This window comes from Salmo salar, chromosome ssa24, assembly GCF_905237065.1.
Source record: "Salmo salar chromosome ssa24, Ssal_v3.1, whole genome shotgun sequence".
In the NCBI taxonomy this organism is placed as follows: Eukaryota; Metazoa; Chordata; class Actinopteri; order Salmoniformes; family Salmonidae; genus Salmo; species Salmo salar.
The window spans coordinates 36197117-36214650 of record NC_059465.1 but is presented as its reverse complement, the minus strand read 5'-3'; the positions used below and the strand labels follow the sequence as shown (position 1 = coordinate 36214650).

General features: G+C 43.1%; 2 protein-coding genes across 4 annotated transcripts; both read right to left on the bottom strand.

Moving 5' to 3' along the window:
- Positions 1-1031: 1031 nt before the first annotated feature.
- On the bottom strand, positions 1032-8088 carry LOC106585859 (ubiquilin-1). Of its 3 annotated transcripts, none has more exons than XM_014172565.2 (11): positions 7657-8088; positions 7006-7157; positions 6730-6884; positions 5328-5563; positions 5078-5215; positions 4731-4941; positions 4178-4320; positions 4008-4091; positions 3791-3906; positions 3358-3529; positions 1032-3119 (listed from the first exon to the last, which is right to left on the bottom strand). In XM_014172565.2, the coding sequence occupies exons 1-11, from the start codon at positions 7783-7785 to the stop codon at positions 2967-2969; spliced, it is 1689 nt and encodes a 562-aa protein (XP_014028040.1). In that variant the 5' UTR covers positions 7786-8088; the 3' UTR covers positions 1032-2966. The 3 variants fall into 3 exon arrangements, with proteins under 3 accessions (XP_014028040.1, XP_014028043.1, XP_014028042.1); XM_014172568.2 differs by having other exon boundaries at positions 4178-4317; positions 4749-4941; positions 7657-8087; XM_014172567.2 differs by having other exon boundaries at positions 4749-4941; positions 7657-8084.
- A 1255-nt stretch (positions 8089-9343) lies between these two features.
- Positions 9344-13821, bottom strand: gkap1 (G kinase anchoring protein 1). Its single transcript, XM_014172563.2, is given in 13 exon segments — positions 9344-9701; positions 10600-10680; positions 10772-10842; positions 10947-11010; positions 11170-11256; positions 11390-11536; positions 11723-11748; positions 12501-12633; positions 12767-12844; positions 13280-13393; positions 13395-13439; positions 13574-13660; positions 13662-13821. Coding segments are annotated over 13 exon segments (1116 nt in total). The 5' UTR covers positions 13803-13821; the 3' UTR covers positions 9344-9659.
- Between the last annotated feature and the right edge of the window lie 3713 nt (positions 13822-17534).

The window sequence follows — 17534 nt, the reverse complement described above, 5'->3', positions numbered from 1 at the left end:
AACAATGAGTGGTTTGGAAGGAATCAGTGACAGTGGCGAACTGCAAGCATTGCAAAGCAATCACTAGCCTACTATTCAGTGGAGTTACTGTGTGGTCCAATATCTGGAACTAAGGGGATCTTTTCCAAATTTAAAATGATAAACTTTCAACATTGGCCATGCTGTCAATGAAGCATGATTTGTGCCGCGCTCAAAACAACTGTTAACTGCGAAAACTTGACTTCAGTGAGTTCAAGACAACTAGGAAGTCGGGAATAAACGAGCTCTGACTGGGAAAATACTTTTTGAATGGTCATCTAACTCGGAATTGTAAATCCAGCCACTTTCTAGAGCTACGACCTGAAGATCAATGACATCATCATGATTCAACCTTGTTCCCCCCCCCAGTTCCCAGTTGTCTTGAAAGCACCATAAATCCAGAGAATACCAGACTTTGATGACAAAATTTGCCCACGAAGGTCCGCCGCACCTTCTTGTTCAAGTGAGCACAGCACAAGGTGAGTCCAAAAATGTATTGTATGCTGCTGCATAAATTATGTAATATGCCAGGGACTACGTCCGTCCTAGCTCGCTCATTAATGTCTTGAATCGAAATTACGGCTTGCTTCTTATCTGTTTGTTGTCCCCTTATGCCATAGTTTGTACATCTCAATTGTCATTAGAAACCACATTTGTTAACGTAAGTCAGCCATATCGTTTTTTTTAAAGGCAGTAAATGAGGCTGAATGAACTGTTTTGCTGCCAGACAAGGCCCCGCTGATAGCCAGGTGTAGCAGTGGTAAGGTGTTGGGACTCTGCTGTTGGGATAGCTTTATGTAGGCCCTAACAGTTTGTGGGCACCGATTGTCACCGTTATAGTGCAATTAATGTATTGTTTAGTGTTGTGTAGTGGCTTTGCTGGCATGCACTTAATTTTTTTTACCCCACCAAGATGTACATGCTAAAATCACCACTGCATGTGTACATCAAGAATGACCATGGCTTTGCAGTTTGTGTACACATTGACAAAGACTAATACACACAAAGCAATCTTGTTTTTTTCCATTTCACTTTATTAACCAGCACACAGGAGAATGAATACAAATTAAATGCTAAAACCAAAAAGATGAAGGCTACAATTTTCCAAGGCAGTTGGTATCATCACCGTACCATCAATGTGCTAAGAAAGTGACTTCAGTAATTGCTTTGCTGAGCACTCTAAAGATTCTACTCTATCCATTCAGGTATATTATTAAGATTCCATTCCTGCTCCCGTTTTTTGCATGTGCAGTACTTCAATGGCTCCTGAATTGTATATTTTCTCTTGAGGCAGAAGAGTTGAGTCAACAGTGCCCTCCAGTGGTGGACAGAGCACATTGTTTTTGTCACACTAGCCAGTTTCAGTGGTGCAGTACAATTAATATATTAAATTGTACAATGAATACATTAAAGACATGAAAAATATGAAACATGGGGTTTAGAAAGAAAAGAGAAAAAAAACACTTCATGCTCCACATATAAGCCTAACCGTAGGAGCATATAGAACATACTATGAGGGTTTGAACATTAGACAATAAAACAACAACCTATAATAACCATGAAACAACACGCAAGTCAAAAGTACATTTTGTGAGAGTTAATAAAATGCACAGAGCTACATAGAGGTAAACAGAGCTACATAGTGAGTCATTGTATTATCAAATGGGAATAAATCTAAAGCCACAGGCGTACTTATTCTTGATTGGACATCACTGCTACATCAATATCAGTGCTACAAGCTTGCACTCATATCCAAGGCTGTGCAAGCGTGATACGAGGGGCTGCTATTGAAGAAACTTGTCAGCAAAGGCCGGCTCCATGTAACAGCCCACTTCCAACAGGAGCACCTCCCCTAGTCTATACCATAATGAAGAGGTAAAACTGGCCTCCCCTAGTCTATACCATAATGAAGAGGTAAAACTGGCCTCCCCTAGTCTATACCATAATGAAGAGGTAAAACTGGCCTCCCCTAGTCTATACCATAATGAAGTGGTAAAACTGGCCTCCCCTAGTCTATACCATAATGAAGAGGTAAAACTGGCCTCCCCTAGTCTATACCATAATGAAGTGGTAAAACTGGCCTCCCCTAGTCTATACCATAATGAAGAGGTAAAACTGGCCTCCCCTAGTCTATACCATAATGAAGTGGTAAAACTGGCCTCCCCTAGTCTATACCATAATGAAGAGGTAAAACTGGCCTCCCCTAGTCTATACCATAATGAAGAGGTAAAACTGGCCTCCCCTAGTCTATACCATAATGAAGAGGTAAAACTGGCCTCCCCTAGTCTATACCATAATGAAGAGGTAAAACTGGCCTCCCCTAGTCTATACCATAATGAAGAGGTAAAACTGGCCTCCCCTAGTCTATACCATAATGAAGAGGTAAAACTGGCCTCCCCTAGTCTATACCATAATGAACTGGCAAAAAGAACACACAGCATTTAGTGCATTATGAATGCAGTCTGTTCACACTACACATATATACACACACACACACACACAACTAAGACTGCTATACACATGCTCTCAAGGGTCACCAGTAGGGAACCCTTGGGTTATATTAGCATCCTGATTTGGGTTTAAGGCCTTGGTAGCAGCAGGGAAATACATGTTGATGCGAGACTAGCAGCATATTCACTCTTAGAGCCTTGGATAGGACTCTTAGAATGGGATTCTCTTAGGATGGGACTCTCTTAGTGCATAAAGGAATGTGGCAGAAGCCAGCATGATCCAGATTAGAGCCTGAACCAACTAAGGCCATTCAGAACATACAGCACAGACAGGCCTGCGCTTCACAGTTCAGCAGCTTACATATACAATATAAATGGCATTCAGGAGTGCATGTTTCACTAGTTCTCTGTGAGTGAAGAATGTGCAAGCATCTGATCGTACAACTGCATGATTGTACAAGTGAGTGTGCGCACGTGAATTTGTTAATTGTATGTGCATTACAAGGGTGGCGAGTCCAGCAGTCGTTCTACGGCAGCGTTGACGTCTCCCCCGGTAGCGATGAGGGCCTGCAGGTTGGCCTCTGGGTTGAGGAAGCCCATGGTCGTCAGCTGCTCCACCTGCTGCTGGAAAGGCAGCTCTTCAGTCTGAGCCTACACACAAAAGGTACAGTACTTTGTCTTCCACTTGGGATGATGGTCATGTGTTTAATGCTCTCCTCCCCACCATGCTGACACAGCATAGGTCCAATCCCAAATTAACCCCTAAATGCATGATAGGACATAGGGCTTAAAGGTTGATTGAGGATTGGGTGATACACACCACTGAGAGGCTTGAAGTAAAACAGGGTCAGATTTTGGGAGAATAATGCAGATCAATTCTGGGACTAACCTGCTGATTGGTGCTAGCGAGAGCGTCTAGCATCTGACGCACAAACTGTTGTTGTTGCCGCTGACCCGTTTCCATGACTACCTGGGACCCACTGCTGAGGTCACTAGGGGCGGGGTCTGATGACAATCCAGGGGCAGGGTTAAGATCTGAGCCAGCGCCTCCCAGTCCAACCCTACAGGAACAACAGGCATCATGGTGTCAGCCGACCACAGCTCAACACTACGTTGCTATAGGAACGACAGGCATCATGGCGTCAGCCGACCACAGCTCAACACTACGTTGCTATAGGAACTATGTGGGTGGAGTACAAAATATCGGTCGCTTAAAGAGGTACTGTAGGTGGAGGTCTTTGAGATGAAAACTGAAGGTGTATGTTGATATATGGATGTTCTGACTAAGTGCATGTGGAGGTATGGAGAACTGCTGTACATACCCTGGTATGAATCCAGGTGCCTCAGTGGCAAGGGTCTGCAGTCCCTGTTGGATCTGCAGCAGGGCCTGCATGGCCCTGGGGTTGGACATGGCCGACAGCATCTCAGGGTTCTGCATCTGAGGAAACACCAATCAGAGAGACTAACAGCGGTCAGAGGACCAATCACAGCTTACTGTATAGTCATCCCAGCATCACTTGGTGTTTTAAGGTCACTAACCTGTTGGAGGAACATTGGGAGTTGTTGTCTCATTTGCTGCTGCAGTTGAGGGTTCCCAGAAAACAGTGGGTTGTTCAGCATCATCTAAAACATTCAGGGACATTAGAAGTGTGTGTGTGTGTGTGTGTGTGTGTGTGTGTGTGTGTGTGTGTGTGTGTGTGTGTGTGTACCTGTGCTGCTAGGTCAGGGTTCTGGCTCAGGCTGTTGAGTAGGCTCCTCATGTAGGGGGCTGACATCATGTTGTGCATCAGCGTGGGGTTCTCCGTGATCTGCTGCAGAAGACTCTGCATGCCCGGACTATTGAACATACCTGCTATATCCACACCATAATCATTGGGGATACAGGGGAGCTTATTAATGAATGTGTAAGCCCACAGAGTCGGTCAAGTATAGTCGGCACCCTTGTACGATTCATCATTTCTTTAAAAATACGTTGAAATTGAAAAGAAAACGTATGTTTGATTTACAACTGCACAAGACCAATCAAAAAAAATAAACTGACATTTTTCATCTTCAAAGAAAATAAAAATGGTCTAGACTAAATTATTCAAAATTCTAATTAATTTGGTTGCAGGCAAGTAATTTTTTGTTTATGTGTAATTTCTCACCTGCGGTAATTTGCAGGTCCCTACATGGTAAGACTAGCCATTCAACCAGTTTAAAAATATATAACATTCTATTCCATTGACCTATGTGTGAGCATAAATGTGAGTGTGTTTGTACCACTGTTAAATGTTCTACCTCCCATGGCGGGACCTAGGTTGTGCAGGGTGGTCTGAGGGCCATTGCTGGACTGGGTGGGGGTAGTGGTGGGTGTGGCGGTGTCTGTGGAAGCAGGGGGAACCCAGGGGTTGGTGAGGGGGTCTCCATTTTCCACCCGGGGTGACTGGGTTTCCCCTGATGTCATCAGAGAAGCAAAAGGGTTTCCTGCAATCTAAGCAAGACAGAGTGGGTTACAGTCCAGCTAAACTAGTTAGTTAATTTACCTTTATTTGTCCTGGTCAATGATTGGCATTAAGTGTTAACATTACACTTTAAAGTTCCATCAGGAGCTGTGTGTGTGTACCTACCTGTTCCTGAGCAGCAGCATTCAGCATGGGTCCCTGAGCATCAGTGTACATCCTGCGGACGGCATTGTTGCTTAGTGCCCTTTCCTGGTTGCGCAATATCTCCTGCATCATGGTCGGGTTCCGTGCTATCTCCAGGGTCTGAAGGACAAGGAGAGGAGAACGGAAGAACAATGACAGAGGGAAGAGAGAGGTTCGAAAGGAATAACAACACAGACACAAAGGTAACCGCAACACACACACACACGCCTACCTGTCTCATGACATCAGGGTTGTTGAACAGGTGGGTGATGTTGGGGTTGTGCTGCAGCAGCTGCTGCATCTGGGGGTTGGCCATGATGAGCTGTCTCATCATGTCTGGGTTGGACAGCATGCCCTGGACCAAGGGACTGTCCATAATCTGGGCCAGCAGCTCAGGGTTGGACATCAGCTGCCTCTGCAGCTCAGCGAGACCAGGCCCCGCAGCAGCTGTCCCTGGATTGCCTAGACCTACAGGATATAGACAGAGAGCGAGATATATATATATTTTTTTTCCCCCTACTCACTTTCATTGCTTTACCAAACCTACCCTGTTGGACAAAGCTTAATGTTGAGGTAGCAAATACCCATCAGAAACATTTGGCTACCAACTCATCCATCTCTCCACACACACACACACACACACACACACACACACACACACACACACACACACACACACACACACACACACACACACACACACACACACACACGTTGTCAAGTGCTTCGCAAACAACAGGTGTAGACTGACAGTGAAATGCTTACGGCCCTTCCCAACAACGCAGAGAGAAAGAATAGAAAAGTAAAACACGTAATGATAACTTGGCTGTATACAATAAATACACAATGAGTAATGATAACTTGGCTGTATACACGGAGACCAGTACCAAGTCCATGTACAACAGATTTGAGGTAGATATGTACATATTACTAAATCAAATCAAATGTTATTAGTCACATGCGCGGAATAAAATATATAGAGGGGGGTGCCAGTACAGAGTCAATGTGCGGGGGCACCGGTTAGTTGAGGAACTCCACATCTAGGTAGAGTTCATTAAAGTGACTATGCATAGATGACAACAGAGAGTGGCAGTGGTGTGGAGAGGGAAAGGGGGCAATGTGAATAGTCTGGGTAGCCATTTGACTAGATATTTTTCAGCTGAGGGTGAAAGGGCATTGTCGTGCAGTCTTCACGACTGTGTTGGTGTGTGTGGACCATGATAGATCCTTAGTGATATGGACACCGAGGAGCTTGAAGCTCTCAACCCGCTCCACTATAGCCCCATCGATGTGGATGAGGGCGTGCTCGGTCCTCCGTTTCCTGTAGTCCACGATCAGCTCCTTGGTCTTGCTGATGTTGAGGGAGAGGTTGCTGTTCTGGCACCACACTGCCAAGTTACTGACCTCCTCTTCTATAGCCTGTCTCATCATCATCAGTGATCAGGCCTACCACCGTCGTGTCGTCTGCAAACTTAATGATGGTGTTAGAGTCGTGCGCGGCCACACAGTTGTGGGTGAATAGGGAATACAGGAGGGTGCTAAGCACGCACCCCTGAGGAGTCCCCGTGTTGAGGGTCAGTGTGGTGGATGTGTTGTTGATGAAGGGGGTAAGGGAGGGATACAGCTGGTCTTACCAAGGCTGAGGGTAGGGGTGGCTGAAGAAACAGGAGAGGGTCGAGGGACAGAGGTAGGTTCTACAGGAGGGGGTCCAGGGACAGAGGTAGGGCCTTCTGGTTGGGCCTGTTCTGAGGCAGTGCTGTTGGAAGGAGAGGCATACAACTCCGGAGGCCTTCAACAGAAAAGGAAATGGACAGTTATAGTCCATCAATCCAATTTTGGGGACAACTTTAATGCTTTCATATTTTCTTACTTACTCACACGCATAGTGTGTGAAATGTGTGTGTGTGTACCTGCTCTGGGTCTTGATGACCAGGTGGACGGTCAGTCCGTTGTGGATGCCTTGGTGACTCAGCAGATCTGCATCTTTGAGGATCTTCCCAGCGAAGATGAGCACCAGCTGCTCTGTTTGTGCCTGGAACCGCTGGGCTATCTGCGCCTTAAACTACAGAGACAGGCAGAAGGCAGGCAGGCAGGCAGAAACATGAACTCATCCCTGCCAAGTAGCAGAGAGAAAACCCATTTTACTGTAGGCTATATCAGACATTGGGAGTCACATTTGGCCAACAACAGTAAAGAAAATGTAATCGCCATGAAGACAGCATAATAATAAAAATGTAACGTAGGCACAAAACAACATGGCATCATTCACAAATAAGCGGATTGCATCAGTCCAGCTGTGTGTGGGTGCACATTGGTGGGGACAGGACCACTGGCCTGGCAACATATAAAAGTTTACATCCATGAAAACACGTAGGTGTTAAAATCCAAAACATCACATAGGTCTAGTACTGTCAAAATTAGAAATAGAAAAACGAATTAGAAATACTTGACAGTTGCCACATGTGTGGTTTAGACCATGTTCCGATAAGACACCGTGACTTGACCAAATAAATGGATTCCACACAAGAAGCAACTATGACAGTTCCAATGACCGCACTGACCTGTTTGATGGAGCTGTTCTCTGGAATGGCGATTTCCTCATTTTCATTTGGTGTTTTCACAGTAACTCTGATGATCTTACATTCAGCAGCAGATGGTTGTTGCTCGTCCTCATCCACAGTATTAGCCATCTTTTTGCTCTCGCGGTGGGGACAGACCGATGTCTGACCACGCGGGCAAAGAACTGACTTTGCATAAGCGAATCTCGTAATGTGATATTTTATTTCCTGGTGTCCTAATCCTGCTGACTCGAAAAATATCTGCAAACGTCATAATGGATAACAGTGCACGGATAGCGTTATTTTCTTTACCTCTTAATATTTCAACATATTGTAGCCTAATTAATTTCATTAGATGTTTCTGAACACTCAGCTGCAGCCATGATTAAATACACTACATGACCACAAGTATGTGGACACCTGCTCGTCGAACATCTCATGGGCATTAAGAATATGTAGTTGGTCCCGCCTTTGCCGCTAGAAAAGCCTCCACTCTTCTGGGAAGGCTTTCAACTAGATGTTGGAACATTTCTGCAGGGACTTGCTTCCATAAACCATAAGAGCATTAATAAGATTGGGCGATTATACCTGGCTCTCAGTCGATGTTCCAATTCAACCCAGAGGTGTTCGATGGGGTTGAGGTCAGGGCTCTGTGAAGGCCAGTCTAGTTCTTCCACACCGATCGACAAACCATTTCTGTATGGACCTCGCTTTGTGCAAGGGGCATTGTCATGCAGAAACAAGAAAGGATCTTCCCCAAACTGTTGCCACAAAGTTGGAAGCACAGAATCTTCTAGAATGTTATTGTATGTTGTAACATTAAGATTTCACCAGACCATTATTCCTCCTCCACCAAACTTTACAGTTGTCACTATTCGTTGGGGCAGGTAGTGTTATCCTGGCATCCGCCAAACCCAGATTTGTCCGTCAGATTTGTCAGAGAACGCGTTTACACTGCTCCAGAGTCCAATGGCGGAAAGCTTTACACCACTCCAGCGGATGCTTGGCATTCCGCATGGTGATCTTAGACTTGTGTGTGGCTGCTCGGCCATGGAACCCCATTTCATGAAGCTCCCGACGAACTGTTCTTGTGCGGATGTTGCTTCCAGAGGCAGTTTGGAACGTGGTAGTGAGTGTTGCAACAGAGGATAGACTATTTTTACATGCTTAAGCACTTAGCGGTCCCATTCTATGAGCTTGTGTGGCCTACCACTTCACGGCTGAGCCGTTGTTGCTCCTAGACCTTTCCACTTCACAATAACTTACAGTTCACCAGGGCAGCTCTAGCAGGACAGAAATTTGACAAACTGACTTGTTGGAAAGTTGGCATCCTATGACAGTGCCACTTTGAAAGTCACTGAGCTCTTCAGTAAGGCCATTCTACTGCCAACATTTGTCTATGGAGATTGCATGGTTATGTGCTCAATTTTATACACCTGCCAGCAACGGGTGTGGCTGAAATAGCCAAATCCACTCATTTGAGGGGATGTTCACGTACTTTTGTGTGTGTGTGTGTATATATATATATATATATATATATAGTGTAATTTGTCATGAATGAATCAAGTGAAGATGAGGGTACACTAAAACATGCTACCTCTCATTAGCATCAAAAATAGGAGAAATATAGCATCTTGTGGTGTAGCCTACCATTAGCACATAGAAGTAATAATACCACAATGAGACATGATTTTACACTGGAAAAGTCATTTATTTACCTTGCAGTGAAAGGGGAAAAAAACTAATTTCACAACTGTCATTTGGCATCATACCAGAAAAAGAGATGCGATGATGTCAGTCAACTTGAAATGCATCTTTATCAGAGCCTTTATTAAAAGCCTTTTCATGACTTCTGCAGTTCAACACATCCAGGAGTTGGTGTGTGGTAATACGAGTCATGCATAACGCATGAAGACAGTAGAGAATAACAGTACAAACAAGGAGACCCTGAAGAATAGGAGTGGCTTAGTTTGTTTTTGCAGTCAATGTTCTTCCTTCTGCGGTCTTCATAGATCGGACTCTGGACCCTTTTTCCCCTTCCTGTTTCCCTGCCAATCAGAGGAGACCAGGAAGTATGGAGTGAGTAGTGTCTTACATCAGTAGTTTGGTGGTTAGCTTGTCAGGGTCTTGACCGTCTACAACGGCTTAAGACAGCTCAAGAGATTCAGCATTTCATGATGTGATAAGACCAGCTTGTAAGTTGTTACCAAACTAACATCCTTCAACTGAACTACACTAGTTAGCATAGAGACTTATAGTAGTGAGTTGGACTGAGTGAATGGTTCCGTTTTGTGTCAGTCTAGTAGTGTCCTGTTCTGGAGAGTGAGGACTGCTGCAGCTGCACTGTTACCTTGGTAATCTTCCTAGGGGTGACTTCCTGGCTGATCTAAGAGGGGAGCACACACACTTGACTCACGGCTTTACACAGGTTGAACAAACAAACACCGTAGCCCTAACTCCTCTCTCAGAACTAGGCGAGAGCTGCTGATTTTAAAATCAGACAGCGACAGTTAAAGAGGCACTATGTAAAAATCGCTCCGCCATTTCCTGGTTGCAAAAATTCTAATAGTTTGCCTAATTTTAGTTTGCGACAAAACAAGTAAGTATAGTGTAGAGAAATATTGTACCATCTAAACCACTGTGTAATATATGTTCCTTAACCAAAAATATTGTTGTTTCAGCTGTTTGAAGCTGGTGTACAAAACCGAAAGTAAGACAAAAAGAAAACTTAGACTTGCTTTCAATGAGAATGACGTGATGGAAAATGTTATGTTTGTGCTTTTCTAATAACCAATTTCTGTAATTTCCACGACAGATCTTTAACACCCATTTCTATGTGAATTTAGTCAAGTCGCCCAGAGCGCTACATGTTGCAGCTTTAAACTAAATATGTGTTGTATTAAGTGCCACTTGCAAGTGTGATGAGTATGTAATGTTCCATTCTACCTGGTGATGTTTTGGCTGATCTGTTTGTAAACCTTTCACTTTAGACTTCTCTTGTTCCAGTGAGGCATGTAGTGATGTCACCTGGAGAGGGAAATAAAGGTAATTCAACGAGGTCCTCAGCCTTGCATGGCAAGTTGAAAGGTTTGAGACACACACACACACACACACACACCTGTGAAGACAGCTCCTCTTTGATATTTAGAAGCTCTTCCACCTGCAGTAGGATCTCGGCTTTATCCTTCACTGTGGAGAGAATAAGTGAATGAGAACGTGAAGGCCTACCTAATGCATCGGTAATGGATTACAGTATAGTCAGATTGAATTAAGAGTGCAGTAGCTGTACTCACTCTCTCCCTGCTGCAGCATCTTCAGGAGCTGGGAGTTTCTAGCTTTCACTTCTTTGTATTTCACCTGAGGATTGAGATCAGGAGCGGAGCCCATGGGGACCATATAGATTCATACGCACATATAGATTTACACCAACTGTAAATGACTGATGGCAGTATTCTGTCCTTTGTCTTTAGGCATGCTCCATTAAAGCCTAGTACCAGTATCCCTACAATGACTCACCTCCCATTGTGAAATGACCTTCTTTAACTTGTCAATTTCTTGGTCTTTCTTCTCCAGGTCATCCTTTAGCTGCTCAGTTCGAGGGTCCTGAGAGGTGTGATGGGAGTCAGTTAGGCTGAGAGATAAGTTACACTGACCTCCATGGTCTTACCAGCAGTCACTCAAAGGTCGTTTTGCAAAAATGATTTTTTACACTAAACAGATTTGCAGTCGGCCTTACCGGTTCATGCTCTGTTGAAGTCGTGACCTCGAGGCCAGTGCTGTTAGAAAACTGCTCACGTCTTTTTTCCTGCTGTACGATTTTGCTAACGTCATCCTCAAGCTTGTTGAAGAACTTGTCTTCTGGAGGTGTGGGCGGTTTGGGCTCCTAGAGTGATGTCATCAATGGATTCAGAATTTGAATTATGACATCACACACACACACACTACACAATTTGCGCCAGTTCACGTCATATCACCACCATTCCATCACATTCATCCTCACATGACAGGGTTTACACTCTGTCGAAGCACTATAGTAAGCCCAACACATTAAAACAACATTTTCCCTCACCTCTTTCTCCTGCTTCTTACTCTGATCTGGAAAGGAGAATCATGTTTTTTAAGTAGAATACAACATGTCAAGTATTAATTAATAATTTTTATGTCAAGTATTCATAGGTTGCATCTCCGTCACGTCATGCCATTGTTATGAACGTTGTCAAGCCGCTTGCAGTGGTGCCCTAAAGTGGTGAAAAACCTAGTCTACGGTTTCGTCTAAATTACACAAAAGTGCCTGGAAATACGATAACATTGCTAAAGTAGTAAAATATTTAATAGGAAACAACTTTGCCAACATTATGTCAATTTTACTTTACACTGATGGCAATGTTGTCATCAGCTAGCAAAGTTTGTCAAAAATAGCTAGCAATGCTAACATTAGCTAGCTAAAATCAGGTGGCCTATGACAAAAGGTTTTCCTACTAATTATTTGCCTCCTTTTTAATTTCATTGTATTTCCAAGCCAATGTAATGCACTTTTGATGAAATTTTCACCAGCACTCACTGACAATGCATTGAGTAGAATGCTCAGTCGGGCATCAGTTCAAAACAAACGTTCCAAACAATAGTGTGATTAAACATGCAACCCATGAACGTCATAAAAAAACGGAATAATATGATGAGTGGGACAACTGAGAAAACAGTGAGACATAGCATATCTACGCAGCACCTGCTCGAAGTGGATTGCTAAACAAGTAGTGCTACTGCAATGATGGCACAGTATTGATGACGTTGGGCAGTGTTCAATGTTATCGTAAGTGTAGCTCTCTGTTTGCCACTGGTGGTCTCACCCCCCTCCGCCTGGAAGTCCTTCAGAGAGACCGTCATCTTCTTGTCTTTTCCCTGCTGGTTCTTCTTCTTGTCCTTCTTCCCTGCTGCTGCTCCTCGGGACTTGGGAGAGGGAGTGTCTGTGCCGTCATCATCCTGACAGGAGGCAATTTATAAGAACAGCATTTGCTTAAATGGAACATTCATTAATCTCCCCTCTCTCCGTGGTTCAGATTTTTGTCAAATAGATGTTTAGTAACAGCGCGCTGCGATGGGGGCAGTGTGGTACCTGTTTATGCTGCTCAAACTCCAGTTTACTCATCATCAGTGCCTTCTCCAGGTCGGCCTCATAAAGCTCGCTCGTTAACTGCATTTGGCAGAAACAAAGACAAAAATAAAGGATAGATCAGATGGGGACTGTCAGGAAAGGGGAACACCCATGAGCAATACTCATGCCCATTCATGACCATGTCAGGTGTTATCATGGGCCCTGTTCAGAAACAACCCCTATCCGTTAAGGACTAAGCAATAAATATAGATCTGATTTTTGGGGGGGGATACGTAGCCTAGCGGTTAAAATATACCAATGTGCCCTTGGGCAAGGCACTTAAACCTAATTGCTCTTGTAAGTCTCTATTGATAAGAGTGTCTGCTAAATGAATAAAATGTATTAGTAATATAGTAGCAGGACCATTTTTATAACAACTATTCAATCCTCTCAGATCTCAACAAGTGTCTGGGGGGATAGGTTGTTTCTGGACAGGGCTCTGTTCTTAGTGAAGGGGTGTCTGTCGGGTTCTACCTGGTTGTCCCTTTGCTTCCATTGCTGCCAGCCTTCCGGGGGCATGGCTTGGTCCCCTGCTGCGGGATGGAGCAGCTCATTGGCCACACCCTGCAGAGACAGGGAGGGGGGGCGGGGCAGAGGACTTCTGAGGGAGCTTCTTAAAGGCAAGATTTCTTAACTGGGGACAGGAGACAGGAGTCATTATCAGTCCTCAAGCTCAGGTAAATTAGTGAAAGTGAAACCTTTGAGAACCGACAATGAGACCACCAGAAATGGTGTTGACTAGGGAGTTGAAATGCCTCTGCCAATCACCTCATTGGCCTCGCTCTGTTGCTGCTCTTTCTTCTTCTTCCTCTTTTCCTTCTTCTTGTCATTGCTTGCGGTGGATTTCCCCCCCGGTTGTCTTCCCGGGCCGAGCCTTTCCAGAGTCCCGGCCGCCTTTAGTCCTTCCCGACTCTGAATCGGAGTCCGAATCAGAGTCGACCTGGAGCAGGGCAAAGCGAGAGGCTGTGGTGTGGACGGAGATCATTGCTGACGCCATCTGCTGACCTGTGCACAACCTAAACCCAATAAGATACACACAGGAAGAAAACATGCACATCAAATTAGGCACTTGCTTAGCGACAAAACCATTCAAATCTAAACTTCTCCAGCAATAAATCAAAAGAAAATAATATGAAAAACGGACACAAATGTGAATGCCTAGTTCTACAATGGGCTAGACTGCCTATTTCTGATCTTTCTTGAAAAAAAATGTACTTTTGCCATGTGGCCTAGTATGAGTTAGCTACAAATAGCATGCCAGATAATGTGATATAAGCAGAGATTTTTGGTGTCCATTACTGGGCGTTACAGGAAAGCTCCATACAAACCGCCATAGATATTTCAACTAACCTGTTCTTGCTGATACTATTTTCACCGAATTGAAAATGAAGAAAATATCTTAGAAATGTCCGTTTCCAGTTGTAGGTGGTTCTACAAAAATTCAGAAAGTTATTACATCTATATTTTGTATCAAAACGAAATATGCCTCTTGCATGTGTGTAGATCTTAGTTTCGGTTGCACTGTCATCTACAAGACTAGTTCCTGCAAAGATGCTGGGAAATGCTAGATGCCTGGCAGCTAAGATGGCAAGGAACCTCCTTCTCTGGTACAAAACATTGAGTTTTCGCAGGTTTTTGTAGAACCACCTGCAAATGGAAACGAACATTTTTAAGATACTTTCTTCGTTCTTGATTCTGTGAAAAAAAGTATCGTCCAAGCAGTGGCGTAAAGTATTAAGTAAAAATAATTTTAAGTAGTACTTAAGTAGTTTTGGGTGGTATCTGTACTTTACTATTTATATTTTTGACAACTTTTACTTCACTACATTCCTAAAGAAAATATTGTACTTTTTACTCCATACATTTTGAATGCTTAGCAGGCCAGGAAAATTGTCAAATTCACACACTTATCAAGAGAACATCCTTGGTCATTCCTACTGCTTCTGATCTGGCGGACTCACTAAACACAAATGCTTCATTTGTAAATGATGTCCGAGTGTTGGAGATAGGACCATTTTCTTGTTTTTATTTATTTATTTATTTATTTACAGATAGCCAGGGGCTGTCTGGTTTGCTTAATATAACGAATTTTAAATAGTTTTACATTTGATACTTAAGTATATTTTAGCAATTACATTTACTTTTGATACTTAGGTATATATAAAGCCAAATACTTTTAGACATTTACTCAAGTAGTATTTTACTGGGCGACTTTCACTTTAGTAATTTTCTATTTAAGGATCCGCCCCCTTTTTTCAATTTTCGCCTAAAATGACATACCCAAATCTAACTGCCTGTAGCATTTGAAAGGAAACACTTTGAAGTTTGTGGAATGTAGGAGAACACAATAGATCTGGAAAAGATAATACATAGAAAGAAAAAAAACATTTTTCTATTTTTTGGTACCATCATCTTTGAAACGCAAGAGAAAGGCCACAATGTATTATTCCAGCCCAGGTGCAATTTAGATTGTGGCCACTAGATGGCAGCAGTGTATGCGCAACGTTTTAGACTGATCCAATGAACCATTATATTTATGTTCAAAATGTTGTACCAAGACTGCCCAAATGTGCCTAATTTGTTTATTAATAACTTTTAACGTTCAAAATTGTGCACTTTCCTCAAGCGGGGCGAGGCGGCAGGTAGCCTAGTGGTTAGTGTTGGACTAGTAACCAAAAGTTTGCAAGATCGAATCCCCGCGCTGACAAGGTAAAAATCTGTTGTTCTGCTCCTGAACAAGGCAGTCAACCCACTGTTCCTAGGCCGTCATTGAAAATAAGAATTTGTTTTTAACTAACTTGCCTAGTTAAATAAAGGTAAAATCAAATGTATTTTAAAAAACAATAGCATGGTATTCTTTCACTATAATAGCTACTGTAAATTGGACAGTGCAGTTAGATTAACAAGAATGTAAGCTTTCTGCCAATAACAGATATGTCTATGTCCTGGCAAATGTTCTTGTTACTTACAACCTCATGCTAATCGCATTAGCCTACGTTAGCTCAACTGTCCCGTGGAAGGGACACCGATCCCGAAGAAGATGTATAAGTATCTTTACTTTTACTCAACATGACAATTGGGTACTTTTTCCACCACTGTCGCCAACAGGACATATTATTTGAAAAATCTATGGCGACGGTTTGTATGGAACCTTCCTGTAACGCCCAGTAATGGGACACCAAATATATTTTGTTTATCACATTATCTGGCATATAACCTGTAGCTATGACCCTACCTTATGGTGAGTAAGCTAAGTCGTAACACTTGAGTCTGGCTTCAGTGACTGGCTAGCTAGCTGGATGCAAGTGAGTTTATTGCTAGTAGCTAACGTTAGTTAGCTAACTTACATGACATTATCATGTCACTCAAAGGGACAACTGGCTAGCTTGTTGCTGGCTTACCTGTCCCGCACTGGCACTTCTCTTCAGTTTAGCTAGCCAACTAACGTTAGGTAGCTTAGCTAAACAACTGGGTTTCAACGTTGTGCGAGTAATATGTCTGCTAACTAGCTAGTTGGTTTACACCGTTTCAACGTGTAACGTTAATAATACAACACGGCACAGAGGGGAGTGGGCATTAGATAATTGGAGATCTAGCTAGCTAACTACCGAAATAAACAGTGTCCGTCGATTAGCTTGGTTCAAAAGAAAGCATCGAATGTCGTTGCCTAGCTAACTCAGTCATATAGATATATATAATAGTTCTAGCTGGATAGCATATTAGCTACATTTCATCCATACCAATGATGTAGCTCGTATGTATGACAAACTAAAATGCTTTTATCATTTTGAAATCAGATTATTAAAATATTGTACCCCTTGTACCGAGGGGAAAATAATTATTTAAAAAAAGATCCTTAAAAACATACTTTCACCTGTTCGAGTAGATAACCACACGTTCACCACTTCCAGTTACTAAAGTACCTATGGTGGCCCAGTTGCTCAAAATGTGTTCTGCAAGGGAAAAAAAGGGGTAATATGCAGAATGGAGCGGCTCATAATATGTTGACTTCCCTTAAACAGAAGATGGAGACAGAGGTCTACTTTTCCACGACACTGTATTCATGACAGCAACATGGTACCATTCATGATGATCATCATCATACAATGTATCGCGATTGACGATCTGCTTATTTATACAGCATTCGTTCAGGTCAGGACCACTCGTTTTCAGTATCCACAAGAAGTTTAATCATACAATGTTTTCTGGCAGTATAATCATGGTCGGCGCCTCCATCATTTAGAATTGTACTTTAATTATCCGTGCTTATGTTATTTATAAGAGGGATTTTCTAAATATGCATTGTGCCACCTCGGCCTCTTGAAATTGGTATATGTAGCCAACATGCAACAGGTGTCCTGTCATGTCTGCGAGCTTGCACCCATTGACAACAATATCCACGAGATGGCGTCTCGTGCGTCAAAGTCTGCAATGCCACCAGATCATCGTTTGACTCAAACCAAGCCCGTCTTTGTGTAGCTATTATTTCGATTTTAATGTGATCAAATTGTTAAATTTGAAACGCTGTAGAGTCCACTAGCGACAGGTTTAGGCCTATTCATAGATTTAGTTGTGCACAGGTGTAGTCCCTACATAATAGCGTATGATGTTACTAAGATGCGCTGTAGCCTAGGCTATGTCATGTGTAAGATGTATTAATAAACAATATGTTTGTCATATACACATACTCCAGATTTTAAATTAATTAGCCTATATGAGGGAGTAGGCT

Excerpts from the sequence above, each read along its gene's own strand:
- LOC106585859 (XM_014172565.2), bottom strand. The coding sequence starts at position 7,785 with ATGGCTAATACTGTGGATGAGGACGAGCAACAACCATCTGCTGCTGAA. Across the intron at positions 5,216-5,327 it reads ACCCTGATGTCATGAGACAG|ACCCTGGAGATAGCACGGAA; the intron begins GTAGGCGTGTGT and ends CTTGTCCTTCAG. Across the intron at positions 4,092-4,177 it reads ACCCTGACCTAGCAGCACAG|ATGATGCTGAACAACCCACT; the intron begins GTACACACACAC and ends TGAATGTTTTAG.